This window comes from Ambystoma mexicanum, chromosome 8, assembly GCF_040938575.1.
Source record: "Ambystoma mexicanum isolate Mex_15411 chromosome 8, UKY_AmexF1_1, whole genome shotgun sequence".
Taxonomy (NCBI): domain Eukaryota; kingdom Metazoa; phylum Chordata; class Amphibia; order Caudata; family Ambystomatidae; genus Ambystoma; species Ambystoma mexicanum.
This window is the reverse complement of record NC_090929.1, coordinates 1,254,006,125-1,254,022,647: the sequence shown is the minus strand read 5'-3', so window position 1 is coordinate 1,254,022,647 and position 16,523 is coordinate 1,254,006,125. Positions and strand designations below refer to the sequence as shown.

The 16,523-nt window shown below is 44.2% G+C and overlaps 1 protein-coding gene across 3 annotated transcripts in view; it reads right to left on the bottom strand.

Moving 5' to 3' along the window:
• IDE (insulin degrading enzyme) overlaps positions 1-16,523 on the bottom strand; it is a 2,084,778-nt gene that overhangs the window by 1,846,127 nt on the left and 222,128 nt on the right. For all 3 annotated transcript variants that reach the window (XM_069611370.1, XM_069611369.1, XM_069611371.1), the window contains one exon: positions 10,398-10,605. In XM_069611370.1, coding sequence (XP_069467471.1) covers positions 10,398-10,605 — 208 coding nt within the window. The remainder of the gene's footprint in view (positions 1-10,397; positions 10,606-16,523) is intronic.

The following is a 16,523-nucleotide window of genomic DNA, read 5'->3' as shown; positions in this document are numbered from 1 at the left end:
TTATTTACTGAGATGGAGACGTCGGGTAAGGACCAGCTGTCATGGATGGGGAGGCTTAATGCTATAAAAATGAACCTTCTCCCAAGAGTGCTAGATGTGTTCAGATGTTGCTGGTCTGAGTTCCTGAGGCCTATCTGAGGGAAGCAAAATCACAGATCCGAAGGTTCCTTTGGCAGAATTAGAAGCCCAAGGTGGGTTACGAAACATTAATCCTGTCAAAGTATCGTGGTGGAGTGGGACTCCCGGACCTGATGTTATACTATAGGGCTGCACAACTTAGGGTGACAGTCCCGCATTTGAGGGAGGATCCCGGGAGACAGTGGGTTTACTTGGTGAACCAACATATGCTCCCGGCAATAGTCAGGAATGGCTCTGGGCTCCTAAGGGGAGGCTTCCTATGGGAATTCAAGAACATCCGTTTGTAGGGGTCCACTGGGAGATGCTGGGCATTTTTTTCACCACATGGCCCTCTCAGCTGAGCCTTATCTGGGCTCCCCCTGTACAAGATGCTATACCTGAAGTTGGGAAATACCAGGCTTGGTTTGAGGCAGGACTCGATCGGGTGAGTCAACTGTGGAAGGGAGGGGAAATTCATCAGTATTCAAGAATTATAGAGGCCCTGGGCATAGGTAAACTATCAGTTCTCCTCTATATTGGATTAAAGGGAAGTTTCACATTCGAAAAAAGTGGAAGGAGTCGGTTCAGAGGGACCTTACACAGGTGGAAAGGGTTCTAGATGGGTACATGGAAATGAAAGGACTTAATTTGCGTCTCTATGGGGCCTTGTTTGAATCAAAGGGCGGTGCGGTCCAGGGGCTTCACCGGAAGTGGGAAAGGGACCAGGGGAGGTAGTTGGACAAAAATCTCTGGTACCAGATGTGTCGGAGTGCATTTAAAACGTTGATATCTTGCCAATACAAGCTTGACAGTGTGAAATCACTACACCGCTGGCAGTACAACCCAAAACGTCTATCCAAGATGTTTCCCAAAGTGAATCCACTCCAGGCATTGGAAGAGGGCGACACTCCCTACAGTGACAGAGTGGGCCGGCACAGCAAGAGACCTGTACTTGATGTAAAAAAATCACTACAGCAATCCATGGGGAGGTGCTACTATAGAACTATAGTGGCAACAGTTTCTTAACACCTTCGGGTGAAGTGGTAGCAGATATGTGAAATACCTGGTATGACCCGACCAAGGTAGATATTAAATGTTAGACATACATTCTGAAGAACGCTATGCTGAGACTTGTACTCTCGAAACCACTTGGACATTGAGTTAATAGTTGGGGTGTTGGAAACCTGGATGAAATTCGTGGTTTCTTTTTTCCAGGGGGGTAGGGCTTTAAGGGGGAGTCACGGCACCCAAATTTTTGAAGTAGGTCTTGTCCCTCAGGTTTTACTGTGACATTGTATGTTGGATTGTGATAAAAATTATTAAATTCAATTTACACGAAAAAAAAAATATTACATCTCTCCACAATAGCACCAAGTCGTAACAACCAAAGTCGGCCCGCAGTGGTTATCGCAGCTGCCCCAATACAGTAAGCTGCCTGCCCCCAGCCTTCAACCATGATCAACCAGCTTGCTGTGTCGCACAAAGTTTGTTGCTACCCCAGGTTTCTGCAGCCTACACAACCCTTAGCTATGAGGGAAAACGTGGTATACATATTTGTATATTTGCCATGTACACCTTGTTCCCGAACTGTCCCAAACACATCGCCCTGAAGAACCCCCCGTTTATGTATGTCTGTGCATTTATGTTCAAAACTACCCCATCCCCGCACAGTGACTTCTCTATCTGCAAATATCCTCGCTCAATTACGCATCTGAAGCTCCTTGTATCCCATCTTTAGGAGCTACATACAGAGCCCTTCTGCATCCTCAGGGCCCTGACCTCCCACACCAAATAGCCCCCAGCATCTGTCTTTCCTCTGCACCCGCCTCGGCTCACCCTCCTCCATGGAGGCTCAGACTTACCCTACATTGCATTGCACCTGTTGCTCACCCATGAGGACAACACTTATCCCATTCCCCCTCCTCTTCTGCACTTGCAAGTTCTGAACACTCAAGGAATAGTAGGTTTGCGCCCCCCAAACCCCACTGTATTTAATTGTATTAATTGTTCACATCCCCTCGTCCCCTCCCTGTTGCCCTGTGGGCACTTTGAAACAGTATTTACTTCCTGTATAAGCGCCTAACAAGCAACCAATACATAAAATATAAACAGGACGTAGTCACGTGGCATGCCATGCTTTTATTTTATCAGCAGACTTGTCATTATGTTGCTACGAGCATGCAAATCTAAAATGCATCAACTATACACAAATTAACACTTCTAATAACACCTATCGCATACTTATTAACTACACTAGATGCATGCTAAATCGCAACCTGGCGTCAACATCAGTCACCAATATGGTGCACGGAACGTCAACACTTCTTTCTCATGGAGACATTTATTGACCACCCCAAAATATGTATAAGAATACTAATGAAGTTATTACTCCATTATGCAAGCATTTCCATGTTAAGGAAAGCAAATATTCAGTATTGCTACTGATTTTCCCACGCCTTTTACCCCCAGTAGTATAGACTATTATTACATTCTATAACTCTTGCTTTTAATTTGTATCCATTTCGTACAGTGTAGACTTTTTTAAAGTAATGAAATGTGTATTTTTTACCAAATTGCTTTTAACAACATTATCGTTAGAGATTGTTTTATTTGCATATTGATGTAGTACATAGGCGGTTCTCCAAATCAATGTTTCATTCCAAATGACAATGCATTACTTACCGTAAAAGCATTTCTGATGGTTGTATCTGCTTAGATTCACATGCTGTGCATAGGTCCGACATCCAGTGGTCACTGCGGAGTATTGCATTTTGTTTTTCGTAGTCGAAAAAGGGGACGTCGACAAGGCGTGTCTGTAACACTATCCCTATAGTGACGTGCGTTGTACCCACAATTCCTCACGCGTCGAGGTCCCTCTGTTTGTATTTTTCTGCCCTGAGGGAGCCTTCTAGACGTGAGTGAGTACAGAAAAGAGAGAAATATAGAAAAGGATGTCTATGTTCCTTCCATCCGAGCGGGGAGGAAGGGTGGGAGTATGTGAATCTAAGCAGATACAACCATCAGAAATGCTTTTATGGCAAGTAATGCATTGTCTTCTGATGTTTGTTAATCTGCTTAGAATCACATGCTGTGCATAGACTAGCGAGCAGTACCCGGAGTTGGCAGTGGGTTATGAGAAGGAACAGTAGAGAAAAGATATCTTAATACTGCCTGTCCCACCTGGGAGTCAGATCTAGAGTGTGCATCTAGACAGTAGTGTTTTGTAAAGGTGTGCACAGAACTCCAGGTAGCCGCTTTGCAGATGGACTCAAGGGGAACATTTGCAATGAACGCTATGGCAGCCCCAGTGCCTCGAGTGGAACGTGCTCTTGGCTTAAAGGGTAGTTCTCTCTTAGCAAGAGTGTAACAGAGAGTGATGCATTGAACAATCCATCTAGATATAGTGGACTTTGAAACTGCATCTCCTTCTCTTCCTGCTGCCACAGAGACAAAGAACTGATTAGTCTTTCTCAGTGGTCTGGTTCTTTCCATGTAGAACATGACAGCTCTGCGTACATCTAGTGTATGCAGACTTTTTTCTCCCAAGCTGGAAGGGTTTTGAAAGAACGTTGGTAGTTCTATTGACTGGTTTACATGAAATTTCGAGATGAATTTTGGTGCAAACCTTGGGTGTGTGCGTAGAACCACCTTATCCTTGTGAACTGTTACGAAGGGGTCTAGTACAGAAAGAGCCTGTAGTTCACTTACTCTCCTAATGGAGGTGATAGCTATTAGGAAAGCAGTCTTAAGAGTGAGGTCTTTAAGAGTTGCCTTGTGCATGGGTTCGAAAGGAGGGCCCATGAGTCTAGAAAGTACCACATTTAAGTCCCATCCGGGAGCTGGGTTAGCTATCAGAGGGTGTATTCTCTTTACCCCCTCCATGAAGGCCTTGATAACTGGTATCTTCCACCACGACACTAAGTTGGGAAGTGGTGTATGCAGAAAGTGCCGCTAGGTGGACTTTAATGGAATTGAAGACTAGACCTGAATCCAGTAAATGGGTCAAGTACAGAACAAGGTTAGTGGGAGAGCAGTCAACCGGGTTGATGCTCTTACCTCTACACCAGATGACAAATCTTTTCCACTTGCTAGAATAGCAGTGGCGAGTATTAGGTTTTCTGGCTTCCCTGAGGATGTCCATACATCTCTGCAGGAGTTGTAAATGTCCAAATTCTATGATCTCAGGAGCCAGGCTGCTAAGTTCATGGTCTGAGGGCATGGATGCAGTGTCCTGCCCTTGTCCTGTGACAGCATGTTGTACGGGCAGGGAAGTTTCACTGGGGGAGATAGGGACATCTCCATCAAGTGAGCGAACCATGGCTGCCGGGCCCACATTGGGGCCACTAGTATCATGGTAACCTGCTCCTGGTGCATCTTGTGCACCACTTTGTTGAGAAGGGGAGTCGGGGGAAAGGCGTAAACAAATTTCCCTGACCATTGAATCGACAGACCATTCCCCTTGGACTGGTTCTGGGGTACCTGGAGGCGTAACTTTGGCATTGTGAGTTCTCCAGAGTTGCGAACAGGTCTATTTCCGGGAATCCCCATTGCGTGAAGACGTCTAAGACGATGTCTTCTTGCAATTGCCATTCGTACTCTTCGGGCAGGGGGAAGTCTTTGCTGAGTTTGTCTGCTAGCAGATTGAGTTCCCCTGGTACATGTTGTGATAGTAGGAACATGTGTTTGAGAGCCCACTTCCATATATTCTGGGACAGCTTGGACAGTCCTGGAGAGTGAGTGCCCCCTTGCTTGTTGAGGTAGTACATGGCTGTGGTGCTGTCTGTGAGGACCATCACTGTCTTTCCTTGTAAGTGTTCCTGAAAGGCTTTCAGTGCTTTGAACACCGCTAGTAGTTCCAGCAGGTTTATATGCTTGGATGTTAAGCTCGGAGTCCACACTCCGTGAGCAGTCTGATGGGATAGGTGAGCCCCCCATCCTGTAAGGGATGAGTCTGTGGTTAGAGTGGCTTCCACTGCGGGTGTGGCAAAAGTTTTCCCTAATAACAGGTTTTCTTTTGTCCACCAACGTAGCGAGAGAACCAAGGCCTGCGAGACCACCACTAGATCGTCCCATTGTCCGCTGGCCTGACACCACTGGCTGTAGAGCCACTCTTGCATTGGGCGCATGCACAGGCGCGCGTGAGGTACCAAATAAATACATGACGCCATCATCCCTAGCAAGCGCATTGCTTTGCGTACCGTCACCTCTCGACCTGCCACATAATGGGGGATCTGAAACAGCATGTTTTGTACCCTCTCGCTGGAGGGGAAGACGAGGCCGTCCTTTGTTCGAATTAGAGCCCCTAGGAATTGTTTGATTTGGCTAGGGTCTAAGCAGGACTTCTTTTCGTTGATGGAGAAGCCCAGTTGGGACAAAAGGTCTACGGTCTTTTGGGTATTGGAGAAGCATGTTTCGTAAGAATCCCCTGTTATGAGCCAGTCGTCGAGGTAAGGGTATACCGGGATGGATAACCTGCGCAGGTGGGCCGCTGCCACTGCCAGTACTTTCGTGAATACCCTTGGTGCAGATGCTATCCCGAAGGGTAGCACTCTGAACTGGTACTGTTTGTTCTCTATCTTGAACCTGAGGTATTTTCTGTGCGCTGGCAACATTCAAATATGAAAGTATGCATCTTTCATGTCTAGTGTTGTCATGTAATCCCCCTGTGATAACAGTGAGATTACTTCCTGCAAGGTCACCATACGAAACTTTTGGGGCTTGACAAACTTGTTCGCTGGGCGCAGATCTAATACAGGGCGCATGGTTAAGTCCTTTTTGGGTACAAGGAAGTACACTGAATAAATACCTTCTGTTACCTGAGATAGGGGGACAGCCTCTGTAGCTTCTTTTTCAGTAGCTCTTCTACTTCTTGAAGAAGAATAGTGAGGTGTTCCGGTGTCATGCGTCGGTTCCGTGGGGGTCTGTACTTCGGGGAACCGTTGAATTCGATGCAGTATCCGTGGGCTATGGTGGATAATACCCAGCGGTCTGACGATATTCCCTCCCATGCTGAAAGGAACGATGTTAGCCGACCCCCGACCGGTGATGCATGGGAGGGGACCCAAATCTTCGGGTCATTTGTTGGTATTGGGCGTGGAACCTTTGGGGCTGGAGCCGCGACCTCTTCCTTTGCCACGGCGTTGGCCTCTTTGACTGAACTGGGTGTTGTTACCCTGGTTAGAGGGCCAGTTGGTAGCAGAGTAAAATTGCTGTTGGTTTTGCTGCTGGCGTTGGCCACGAACAGAGCGTCTATTGCCATAGCTGCATCTGTTAGGGGGCCTAGAAATTTGGTCAAGAGTCTTGATGGTATCAAACTCTTTCTTCGCATGTTCTAGGGCCTCATCTGCTTTCCCAAACAGATGTGTTTGTTCTATGGGCTTATTTATCAGGGAAGCCTGGGTTTCCGGCTTAAATCCCGAATTGCGCAGTCAGATATGGCGTTTGAGAAGTATTCCCTGAACCAGGGAACGGCCAGCCGTCTGTGCGGCATCTAAGGAGTTCTTTACAATGCCCTGGTTTACAAGAGTTCCCTCTGAGATTATAGCTAACAGGCGTGAACGCAGGGGTTCTGGTGCGTCCTCTGCTTCGCTGCGCAGCTTGCTCCACTGTGCTTCTGCGTAGCTAGCTAGTAGGGAATTGTTATTTGCAATCCTAGTTCAGAAGGCGGCAGAGGTCGTGATTCTCTTCCCAAGTGCATAGAGCTTCTTGCCCTCTTTGTCAGGTGGTGCCTCACTAGTGGCTAGTGGTACCCCCGCTCTTTTTCTTGTATTAGTAACTACGAGGGAGTCCGGAATAGAATGTCCTCTGATGTACAAAGGGTCAGAGGACGAAGGGCTGAAGAGCTTTTCTATCCGAGGGTTGACCCCTCTGACTAAGGCAGGATTGGAAAGGGAAGGAGTTATTCTTCTCTTTATAGAAGCCAGGAGCGGAATAGACTGACTAACAGGAGCTTTTTCTTTAATAACTTTCTCTACAAAGTCTATGTCAGGAAGAGTCTCCCCCGTGTCTATTTCAAAATGCGCTGCTGCCATGCGCAATAGTGCATTAAGTGAAGGTTGGTCATCTATGGGAGAGGTGTTTCCAATAGGTGAATCCTTGGGAGGAGAAGGGTGAAAGACATCAGGGTCTGAGTGCACTGATGGGGATTGCCAGGGCTGCGAGGTAGCTGTATCTTCTTCAAAAGCTCCTGCACTAGTGTAAGGATCTTCTTCAAACCCCTCTTCCTCATGTTCTTCCTCTCCACCCAAACACTCCTCATCTTCCTGGAGGTATTGCTCCTCTTCAGTGAGGTCATATGCGTCTGTAGAAGGGGGAAACAGCCTAGGAATCTTGACCCTAGTGTCATCCTGGGGCCATTCTCTTGGTCTTTTGGGTGTGGGTGGGTTTTGGCTTCCCAAAAACCTTTCCATTTTCTCCATACAAGAATGGAGTCTTTCAAGGGTCTCATGGGGGACCCCTGAATAGTCTAGAGGGGGGAAATCAGTGTCTTCACCTTCGAAACGCTTAGAACGCTCCCACAACGTCGAAGAAAGGTTTCCGTCGCCCTCTGAAAAGCCCTCCGGTAGTTCAGAAGTGCCCTTAGATGAAGGGGGCAGTTCCTGGCTGCTCTTGCTCTTTTTCGGCGTTTCCATAGCTTTTTGTGCGGTATTCGACGTTTGTTTCGTCGTCCGCTTACGTTTGTCTTCGGAAACAATTCTCGCCAGGCTCTCGACAACGAGTTTGTCAGTAGAGGGCTCTGGTGTCGACGTTGCCTGCGTTACGCGTTGTTCCTCGACGGCCGCTCTATGGAGCGTTACGTCGGATGATTTTGAGGTAGCGCCCGTGTTTGATGAAAGCCCAATCGCTGGTTGCGGGTGGGGCTTGAGACCCTTACGGTCTGAGGTAGACGCCGGAGTGCCCTGCGTCCCCTTCGGCGCTGATGGATCCTTCGTCTTCGAAGAAGAAGAGCTGTGGGTTGTGTGCTTAGGCCTATGGGGTCTATGTGCGTCCTTGTCGCCGGGGTGTTCATCCCCATAAGCAGGGCGTGAGCCGAGCCCGTCGGGGCCGGGGACGGACGTCGAGGAGCGCGAGCGCTCCTTCTGGGGGTTAATGACTTCCGTAACGGACGTCGAGTTATCACCCTCCTCGTCACTTTCTGTAACAGCGGCGGCGGGTGAGGAAACTGACTTCGACATAGCGTAGTCCGCCCACCTCTTAACTTTCCGTTCTTTAAGAGTTCTTGGTTTCAAGAGCTTACAGGCCGCGCAGCTGTCCTCCTTATGATCGAGGGGCAAGCAACGATTACAGAGCTTGTGTTTGTCCTTCCAAGTGTATTTGCCCCTACAGCGTGGGCAAAACTTAAAAGGTGTCCTCTCCATAGCTGAGGCAATAATAACTGGTGATAACAACCCCAAGGGAAAGATAGGGGAGAAAGAAAGACATTCTCAAAGAGAAGATAAAAGTTCGAACCCCCACTCTCCCTACTGTATGTTGGCCGGCGAGGCCAGGCCACGTGTTCGGCAGCGCCGAAGGATCTCCTCCGTCTCTTCCCCTCCGTCGAAAACTTGCTCGGCGGAGAAACAGCTTCACAGCTAACGTCGAGGGGAGGGATCTTTAACAATATAATAAGTATAATTAAGGACCGAGGTCCGTAGTAAGTATTTGCAATGGCTCTCTAGGAGCTCCGCGTAAGGCGACCAGAAGCTGGGCGGAAAAAAACAATCTGAGGGACCTCGACGCGTGAGGGATTGTGGGTACAACGCACGTCACTATAGGGATAGTGTTACAGACCCGCCTTGTCGACGTCCCCTTTTTCGACTACGAAAAATAAAATGCAATACTCCGCAGTGACCACTGGATGTCGGACCTATGCACAGCATGTGATTCTAAGCAGATTAACAAACATCAGAAATGTGTTTACCTGATAACACAACGTCGAATAAAAAGGTATATCAAATCGAAACTGGATGAAAGAAAAGCGTGTGTTTAGCACTTGGAGAGAGAAGAGTAGTGGAGAGAGCAGGTGAGTAGTGGTGGCAGGACAAGGGCAGTAGTGGGTGAAGTAGTAGTGGGAGAAGAGAACATCGAGGGGTTGAAGCAGAAATAGGAGTACAATTACACTAAAGAGAGAGAGAGAAGGAGGAAAAAGTAAGGATGACGGGTAAGGTAAGTGGAGTCAAAAGGACAAGGAGTGTGTGGACGTGACTGAATCTAGCCAAATCATACAAAGCAAGTGCAATGCACCGTTTCCATTCCTTTAGAAAACTAGCCCAGGTTTTTTGAAGGGAGAGTAAGGAAGGGAGTTGTACAGAAATAAAGCCAACGGTACTTAGGACGCCATTGCAGTTTAGTCTAGCCTTTAGCATACAGAGGGTGTAATCAGCAGCAATAATCTGGGGTTAAGGATGTCCCTGCTCGGTCAGAGGTAGAAAAAAAAGAGGTGGGGGGGGGGCACGCCATACGCCCTACAACACCATCAATAAACACCCTTTAACTGTCCTTAAGAAGTGTTTTCTGTGTCATCCGTGATACGCTAGAAAAACTAAAAAGCAGACATTCAACTGGCAAACTTTAATTTTATCAAAAATACAGCTATTTTTTCTGGATCATAGCACCTGGGATAAAAAAAAAGGGGGAGGTTAATAGTTCATGTATAACTCCTGAAGCCTTCAAAAGCAAAAAAAAGGTTTTTATTTACAAATATATGAATAAAAAAAAAAAAAACTGTTGAAAAAAAATATAGCTTCACAATAGAAAGGGCAGAATGCACTAATCATCTTTACACTTAGTCTGCCCACGACATGTGCCCTACCTCAGTTCTAAAGCTAAATTCTGCTTAGGAAAAAACCCAACCTGAACCTTGGAAAGTGAACAATAATCAAGTAGGTTGAGCTCATATAGAACACAAAGATTCACTGTGGGAGACCTGGCTAAAGAAAATAGCAAATGCATATTCCTCACATTACAAACATTTTTTACTCTTACCAGCTACAAGATGAACAACTTAATTACAGAGGATGCAGATGGTCGCATCGTTGCAGCAACTGTTCATATTGCGGATGCAACATTTCAGTTATCAATTTTTTTAAGCGGTTAAACGGACGTTAACTAGGATTTGACAAGTTAGCAATAACGAATACATTTTCCCTGCATTTAATCCCCAATATTTACAGGTTTGATTTTTTTAACGCATAGTTTTCAAACAAAGGGCACATGGAATTTTTGTATGTGCCATTGGTTAAAACTGTATTGCTTTGTTGTTTTGTTATGCATGATGTATGCAGAGATGAATAGCGACTTACCTGTCCAGTGCACCTTCTAGGTGTTCATGTGACACATCAAAGTAATAGTTTGTGTGCTCCCCGCTAGTGAACGCATTTGAACTCCCAGCATGCTCACTCAGAAACTGGCTGTATTCGTTCTCCTTCGGGTACTTTTCAGTCCCCAAGAACAGCATATGTTCACAAAAATGTCCAAGACCAGAAATGTTTGGAGGATCAGATAGAGACCCTGGAACAAAAACAATACGTTAAAAGTTTGATTAAAAATAAGACCAACACAAAAGACAACACATTAAGTAAAAATAACAAAAAGTACGGTTCCGTTTTCGTTACCATCGTTTTTGCAATAATTCTAAATTAAAAAGTGTAATTTAGTGTAATTTATGACAGCTCAGGTTCATTTTAACAACATAAAAAAAATCAATGTGTTATTTTAGCAGTTAATTATGCTCCGCCAGTCAGCAAGAGAGGTTTAAGAGCACAAAAGTGTGACAAAAACACTTGTGTATCCACCAGGGGAAAATAGATGTTAGTTTGCAGAGGCAAAGGAAACTGAATAAAGTAAAAGGTAAAGCAGGAGCAAGAACAAGATTAAATGGAGGGGATTGAATCCAGGCTGATTGGGATTTATTGATGATAGTTCAATCTATTTCAATACCTTTATTCGGCATAAAAACCTTTAGCATAAATGCAATTTGACAATGTATACAAAAGGAAACCACAATAAGTTAGATGTGCATATATTTTAAAAAAAGAATAAAGTTAAACATAAGTTAAATAGCTGAATAAAACAAAGCGAATCCTGTAGCCCTAGTAAAAACATTGTTACATCTTCATCCAATATCATTAATGAGGAGAGCAGACGCTTGCAGCCTCATTCTTAAAAACAGTTCCCATATATTTCTGCCTCAATTGCCAAGCTCGATGTACACAACAGGCAGATGTAAAAACAACTTTCCCATCGACTGAACACATTAAGATTTGCATAGCTTCCTTAATGAAACAAACTCCTTGCGCATTAAATAGTGGTTTCAAATACAATCTCCTTAAATCCAAAGTGGTGGGGCAGATCAACATGTAATGTATTACTGTTTCATTAGCAGAACCACACAGTGGGCATAATCCAGATAGCAAGGTTGACCACTAGCGTGTGTGCCATGTGTGTAATATCCCCAGCCTCCTTCTAACATACTAAGAGCGCTAGTAAGGTGGATGGATTCCATCCAGAAGGTTTAGCAAGTTTCCCATCATTTTACCACACTAAAACACTGAAGCATTCTTCAAGGAGGCAGATTCCACTTAACTTTTTCATGGCTTTCCTCATTGCCTTTGCTTTAAGATCTACTTTTGCAGAATGTTTGCAGATCAGTGGATTATCCCACAGAGATTTCTCATCCCACATATTTAATAGATGCTTTACATGGATCAGCCAGCCGCAGTACTCTGCCCCCTACAAAAAAAGAACATTCTTGAGGGCCTCCCAGAATGTTGACAGGCACGTGGAAGACCACAGTATGACCAAGTAAAGCACTGGATTAAGGGCAATCTAGTTGGCTATAGGAAAAACACTGAGCAATGGCACAAAGGAAGTCAGACCACGTCTAGGCAACAAGAGTCACTTTTTCAGAAATATGTTCGATACTAGATAGTGGGACCACTTTATGGGTCTAAGCTTTGGGGTCACTCTAAAGGGCCTGCTTATCGTATAGTTCCAGAGCCGGGGGAATTGCCTAGTCTTAATTGATACTGGTCTTAGCCTTAGTGAGTTGTTCAGACCAGACCCCCGACTCATGGAATCTAATTCGTAAGTAGTCAAAACATTTGACTTGTTTCAGCTTTAAGCCATCCGCCATAATCCTCAGAGGAATTTTATTTACAGAGGGGTGTTTAAAGACCAGAACTTTGGGGGGGGTTTGCGTTCAATTCGAGACATAGCTCGCTTCACTTATTCTTAATAGCCAGCGATGACTCAAATCCTCCTTGGGGATGTGGCCAAAATGACCATCATCAGCATAAAAAAAGGGTGGGCAATTTCTTATTTGCAATTCTAGGGGCATCGAGGTGTCCCTTTCTAATGCATCTATTATTCCTTGTATATAAAGTAGGAAAAGAAGGGTGCCAAGACACAGCCCTGGCGCACCCCTCTATTTGCAATTAACGGCAACGGCTTGGATTGCCCTGCCTCTTCCCCCCCACCCCCCTGACCCCCACCCGAACTACATAGCGGACTGATGCCTCAGTCTTTTTATATAAAAATTTGATGCAATCCACCAATGACTTGGGTACATTACGTTCATGTAATACTTAAAAAAGGGTGGTTGAGACTGTGTCAAAGGCTGATTTCAAGACAGGAAAACTGGTGTACAGCCTGGTTTTTGCCAAAATGACATTTTTGAATGAGTAAAAACAAAGGCAAGCAATGATCCACAGTACCTCTACCAGCACAAAAGCCTGCTTGAGCTCCTGTGATAATCCCAGTTTCATTTAGCCAATTTTGTAATCTAGTCAATTATTCTGCCAAATGTTTTGCCGAATAAAATCTAACAGAAATCGGGTGGTAATTCTCTGGGAGGGCCCCTACCCCTTTCTTGTATATGGGGACTGTAGCTGCATCTCTCCAGGTTTTAGGGATTTCTCTCGAACAGATGACAGTATTAAAAACCTTAAGCAAGGTTGGCGCACAAAGGGTCTGTGACGACATGGCAAACAGAAGGGTCTAATACTTTGGGCCTTTCATGAAAAAATCTTTATTAAGCAAGTGTAAAACAAAACAGGGTTTGAGGAATAAAGAAAAGTGTTCAAACACAAATTATTTAGAAGTCCATCGTGTGTGAATAACGCAAACATAAGAAGCACTTCACCTATGAAGTCAAAAAGGTGGCCATAATTACTAAAACCCCTCAAGTAAATGTGCCCGTCACAACTAATCCTCAATTTAATAAAAAGGTCTCCTGAATCAAAGGTTCCTACAATAGTGTGTTGTGAGAATGGCTAAATCAAATGGTCATATGAGGAAAATAACTTCTTAAATTCCTTCCCTTAAGTGGAAGATTGTTGGGTGGCGGGGGGGGAATCTCTAACTTAAAATCCTTCTCTAAAATAACAAAGTCCATGAATTCAGCCTTCTCCCACGCTTCCGCTGGCAATACGGCCGTTTATTTCACAGGTCAGTGTGGAAAATCGAGCATAACACTGATCCAAAAAGTGGGACGAGACGGCTGATGTTCTTTAGAGCAGGCAAATTACCTGAGTCAGTACAAGGTATAGTAAGTTGTTGGATTTATGATGTGCTCCAGCTGCGATCAAGAGAACCCTTGAAGTATGCCGTCTCGTTTGTCTGAAAGGTTATACCTTAACATTGTCAGACCACCCAAAAGGTAACACACCTTTGGATTGCTCAGCCGTTTCTCAGACATGACCGACCGCAAGGTTGGTTGTGTGTGGGCAAAAGGTAATTGTGTTGGACACAAAAAGGGAATGAGGATATGAGGAGTGGATTTATTTTACAGAGTGCCGTGCCTACATGACCATATGATAAGATCTGGGTACAACATGAAGTTAAGTTTTACAACTTACTGTGAAATAGTAATACATTGACAAGAAGGGAAAAGATGACCAAAAAGACTCTGGTTGTAGCAGACCATAGATCCGTTCACTGGTGTAACTAGCCAATGGCCTACAGGACCAGGGGAATCTACTCTACGCATGAAATGAAGAGTCTGGTTTATTGTACTAAAATGCATCCCTGGGTAACAAAAGGAGGTCGACAATTTAAACTAGTGCAGGATTAGTGGATGGGTGCAAGTAGGAAGAAAAACAAATAGGCCGGAGAGTAGAGCGCTAAAAGGGAAAGCTACTTTTAAAACCAGTGTAATCTACACAGTTCAGAGCCAGTCTTTGATTACAACGTAGCTGTGTAAAGACTGGACTGCTAAAACTGACATGGATTTTGTTGGTACAAAGCTCAATAATTAATTAAAAGCAAGTATGAACTAAGAAAGAACAATTGACACAATGAAGGAATACTTTATCAGAAGTAGTCCCAGGACAGTTAAGAACCAAACATTAACACTGACAAAGCAGGTATAAGAAAATAGCAAAAACGTTCAGTAAACCATCACCACCACAAAGCAACAGGGCAAAAAATGTAAAATGAAGATTTGGACAACAAGAGAGGACAGGATACAGATTAACTAGTCAAACCAAGCAACCAAACTAGAGACATTAACTTTAATGTTGCCACAGTGTGAGGCCAGTGATAAAGAAACTAGGCAGGACACAAGGATAAAACTTGAGAAGCAAAAAAGTTATAGAGAATAAGGATTAGCAATAATTAGACAACACAGAAATGAAAAAGTGGCTTGTGTTGTGAACCAGCCAGGAAGAATGAGCAATGGAACTTCATGTAAACTTACAAAAGATGGTCTACAACGCACCCCTACGTTAAGGTATTCAGCTTATGTTGTCTGTCTAGTAAGTCAAGTGAATTCAACAAATTCTACATGAAACCTAGGTGCAGGGGAGAAAACCCAGTCCTGACACATGAACTGTACGAATATGCAATACCAAAGAGTAAGTTCCCAATGATGTGGTAACTCTCGTCCCATGCACACCATCAAGGGCCAAAAATCAACATGCTTATAAAGCCATTTCTAAATTGTCTTAGTTAAGTGTTGAAACAAACATTCTTCAAGACAGAAATCTTTTCACAACGTTTTTATCTTCAGTTTCCGATTTAATTGGAAAACCCAATGCGTTTTGAGATATAACACTTAATCAGAAGTGCTTTACTGTAAGATTGCTGAAATTGAACAAGAAAGCATGCCAGTAAAACCACTTAAACTATTTTACAATACATTTACATTTTTAAAATCACCTTGAGCTTAAAAACTCCACAAATCCACTGGTGGTGTGTGTGTGTGTGTGGTCTATAACCGATATTCAAGGATCGCCCAACTGGTGGGACCATAAATCTGGAGAAAAATGAAGACAAATATAACTAATGTATCCATTTCTAAATTTGTTAGCCCCAACCGTAGTGGGGACCTATGTCCATAAATGCAAGGAAATTGAGCTGTATCGTACCACAATAATAGTGTCCAAATGTGCACTATGTAATGCTGCAATATATGACACCTCATTCTTCTAAGGAGCAAATCCAAATCTATGTGGAGGCAAATAATCCCTCCTAATTCACACTCTAAACATAAAGCTTTTTATTATTGTGTCAGCCATATATTAAAACCATATAATACATACTTATGACTTTCAACACATACAAACATACTTAACATAGAAGAAAGTTTAAAGATAAAACAAATTAAAATAACTTGAAAAAAGAAGACACCCAAACAAAGAAAGGGCCTAGCCCCACCCACCGCCCAACAAGTCTTTCAAGAGAGCAACCACTTCAAACGTCAGGAGTGTTTCATTGCCTGACGACAGTCTGTCCCAGAAGAGGTCAACCAGCATCATGGACAAATCTCTTAAATCTTGCCAATCTCAATGATCAAGTTCCTGGACAATGTGTCAATAGATGTTTCAGGGACGGTCTTTCATTACTGCTACACTTGTCACAAATGGTAGAAGGGAAATCCCCATTGTTTTGGATAGAACAAACCTCCAAGGTTAGACACAAATTCAATCTAAATCTCAGAAACGCCACTCACCCCTTTGGATCAGGAAACTTATTTAGATAATGAGGAAGCTGGGATCGAGGTTTATCAAAGGGCGTATGTGAAGTTGATAACTTAGCCAACCTCATTCGATTGATCGTTCAAATCCAATCCCATTGTTTCATACAGATTTTAACTTTCTCTGGATCCTGGATGAGAAGATCAATAGGACAATCGGACTTCAACTGAATTTCACCACACTTTAGTCTGAGCTCATTTAGAAAGTTATTGTCAGCTGTTTCAAGCAATAATGCTACATCCTCGTATAACGAACCCTTTGGGGGAGCGAGGATTAACCTAAACATCGATACCAATCTCCGCTCCATCATGGCCAGCAAGGAGGACAGGCCCAACTCATATCTTAAACACCCAATGGGGACACAATTGGGCAGATTTAAAGTCCTCTTCCAAATCTTGTCCTCCAATTTATCCCTCTCAATTTTCATAGATAGGGGATTCGACTCCAAGCCAT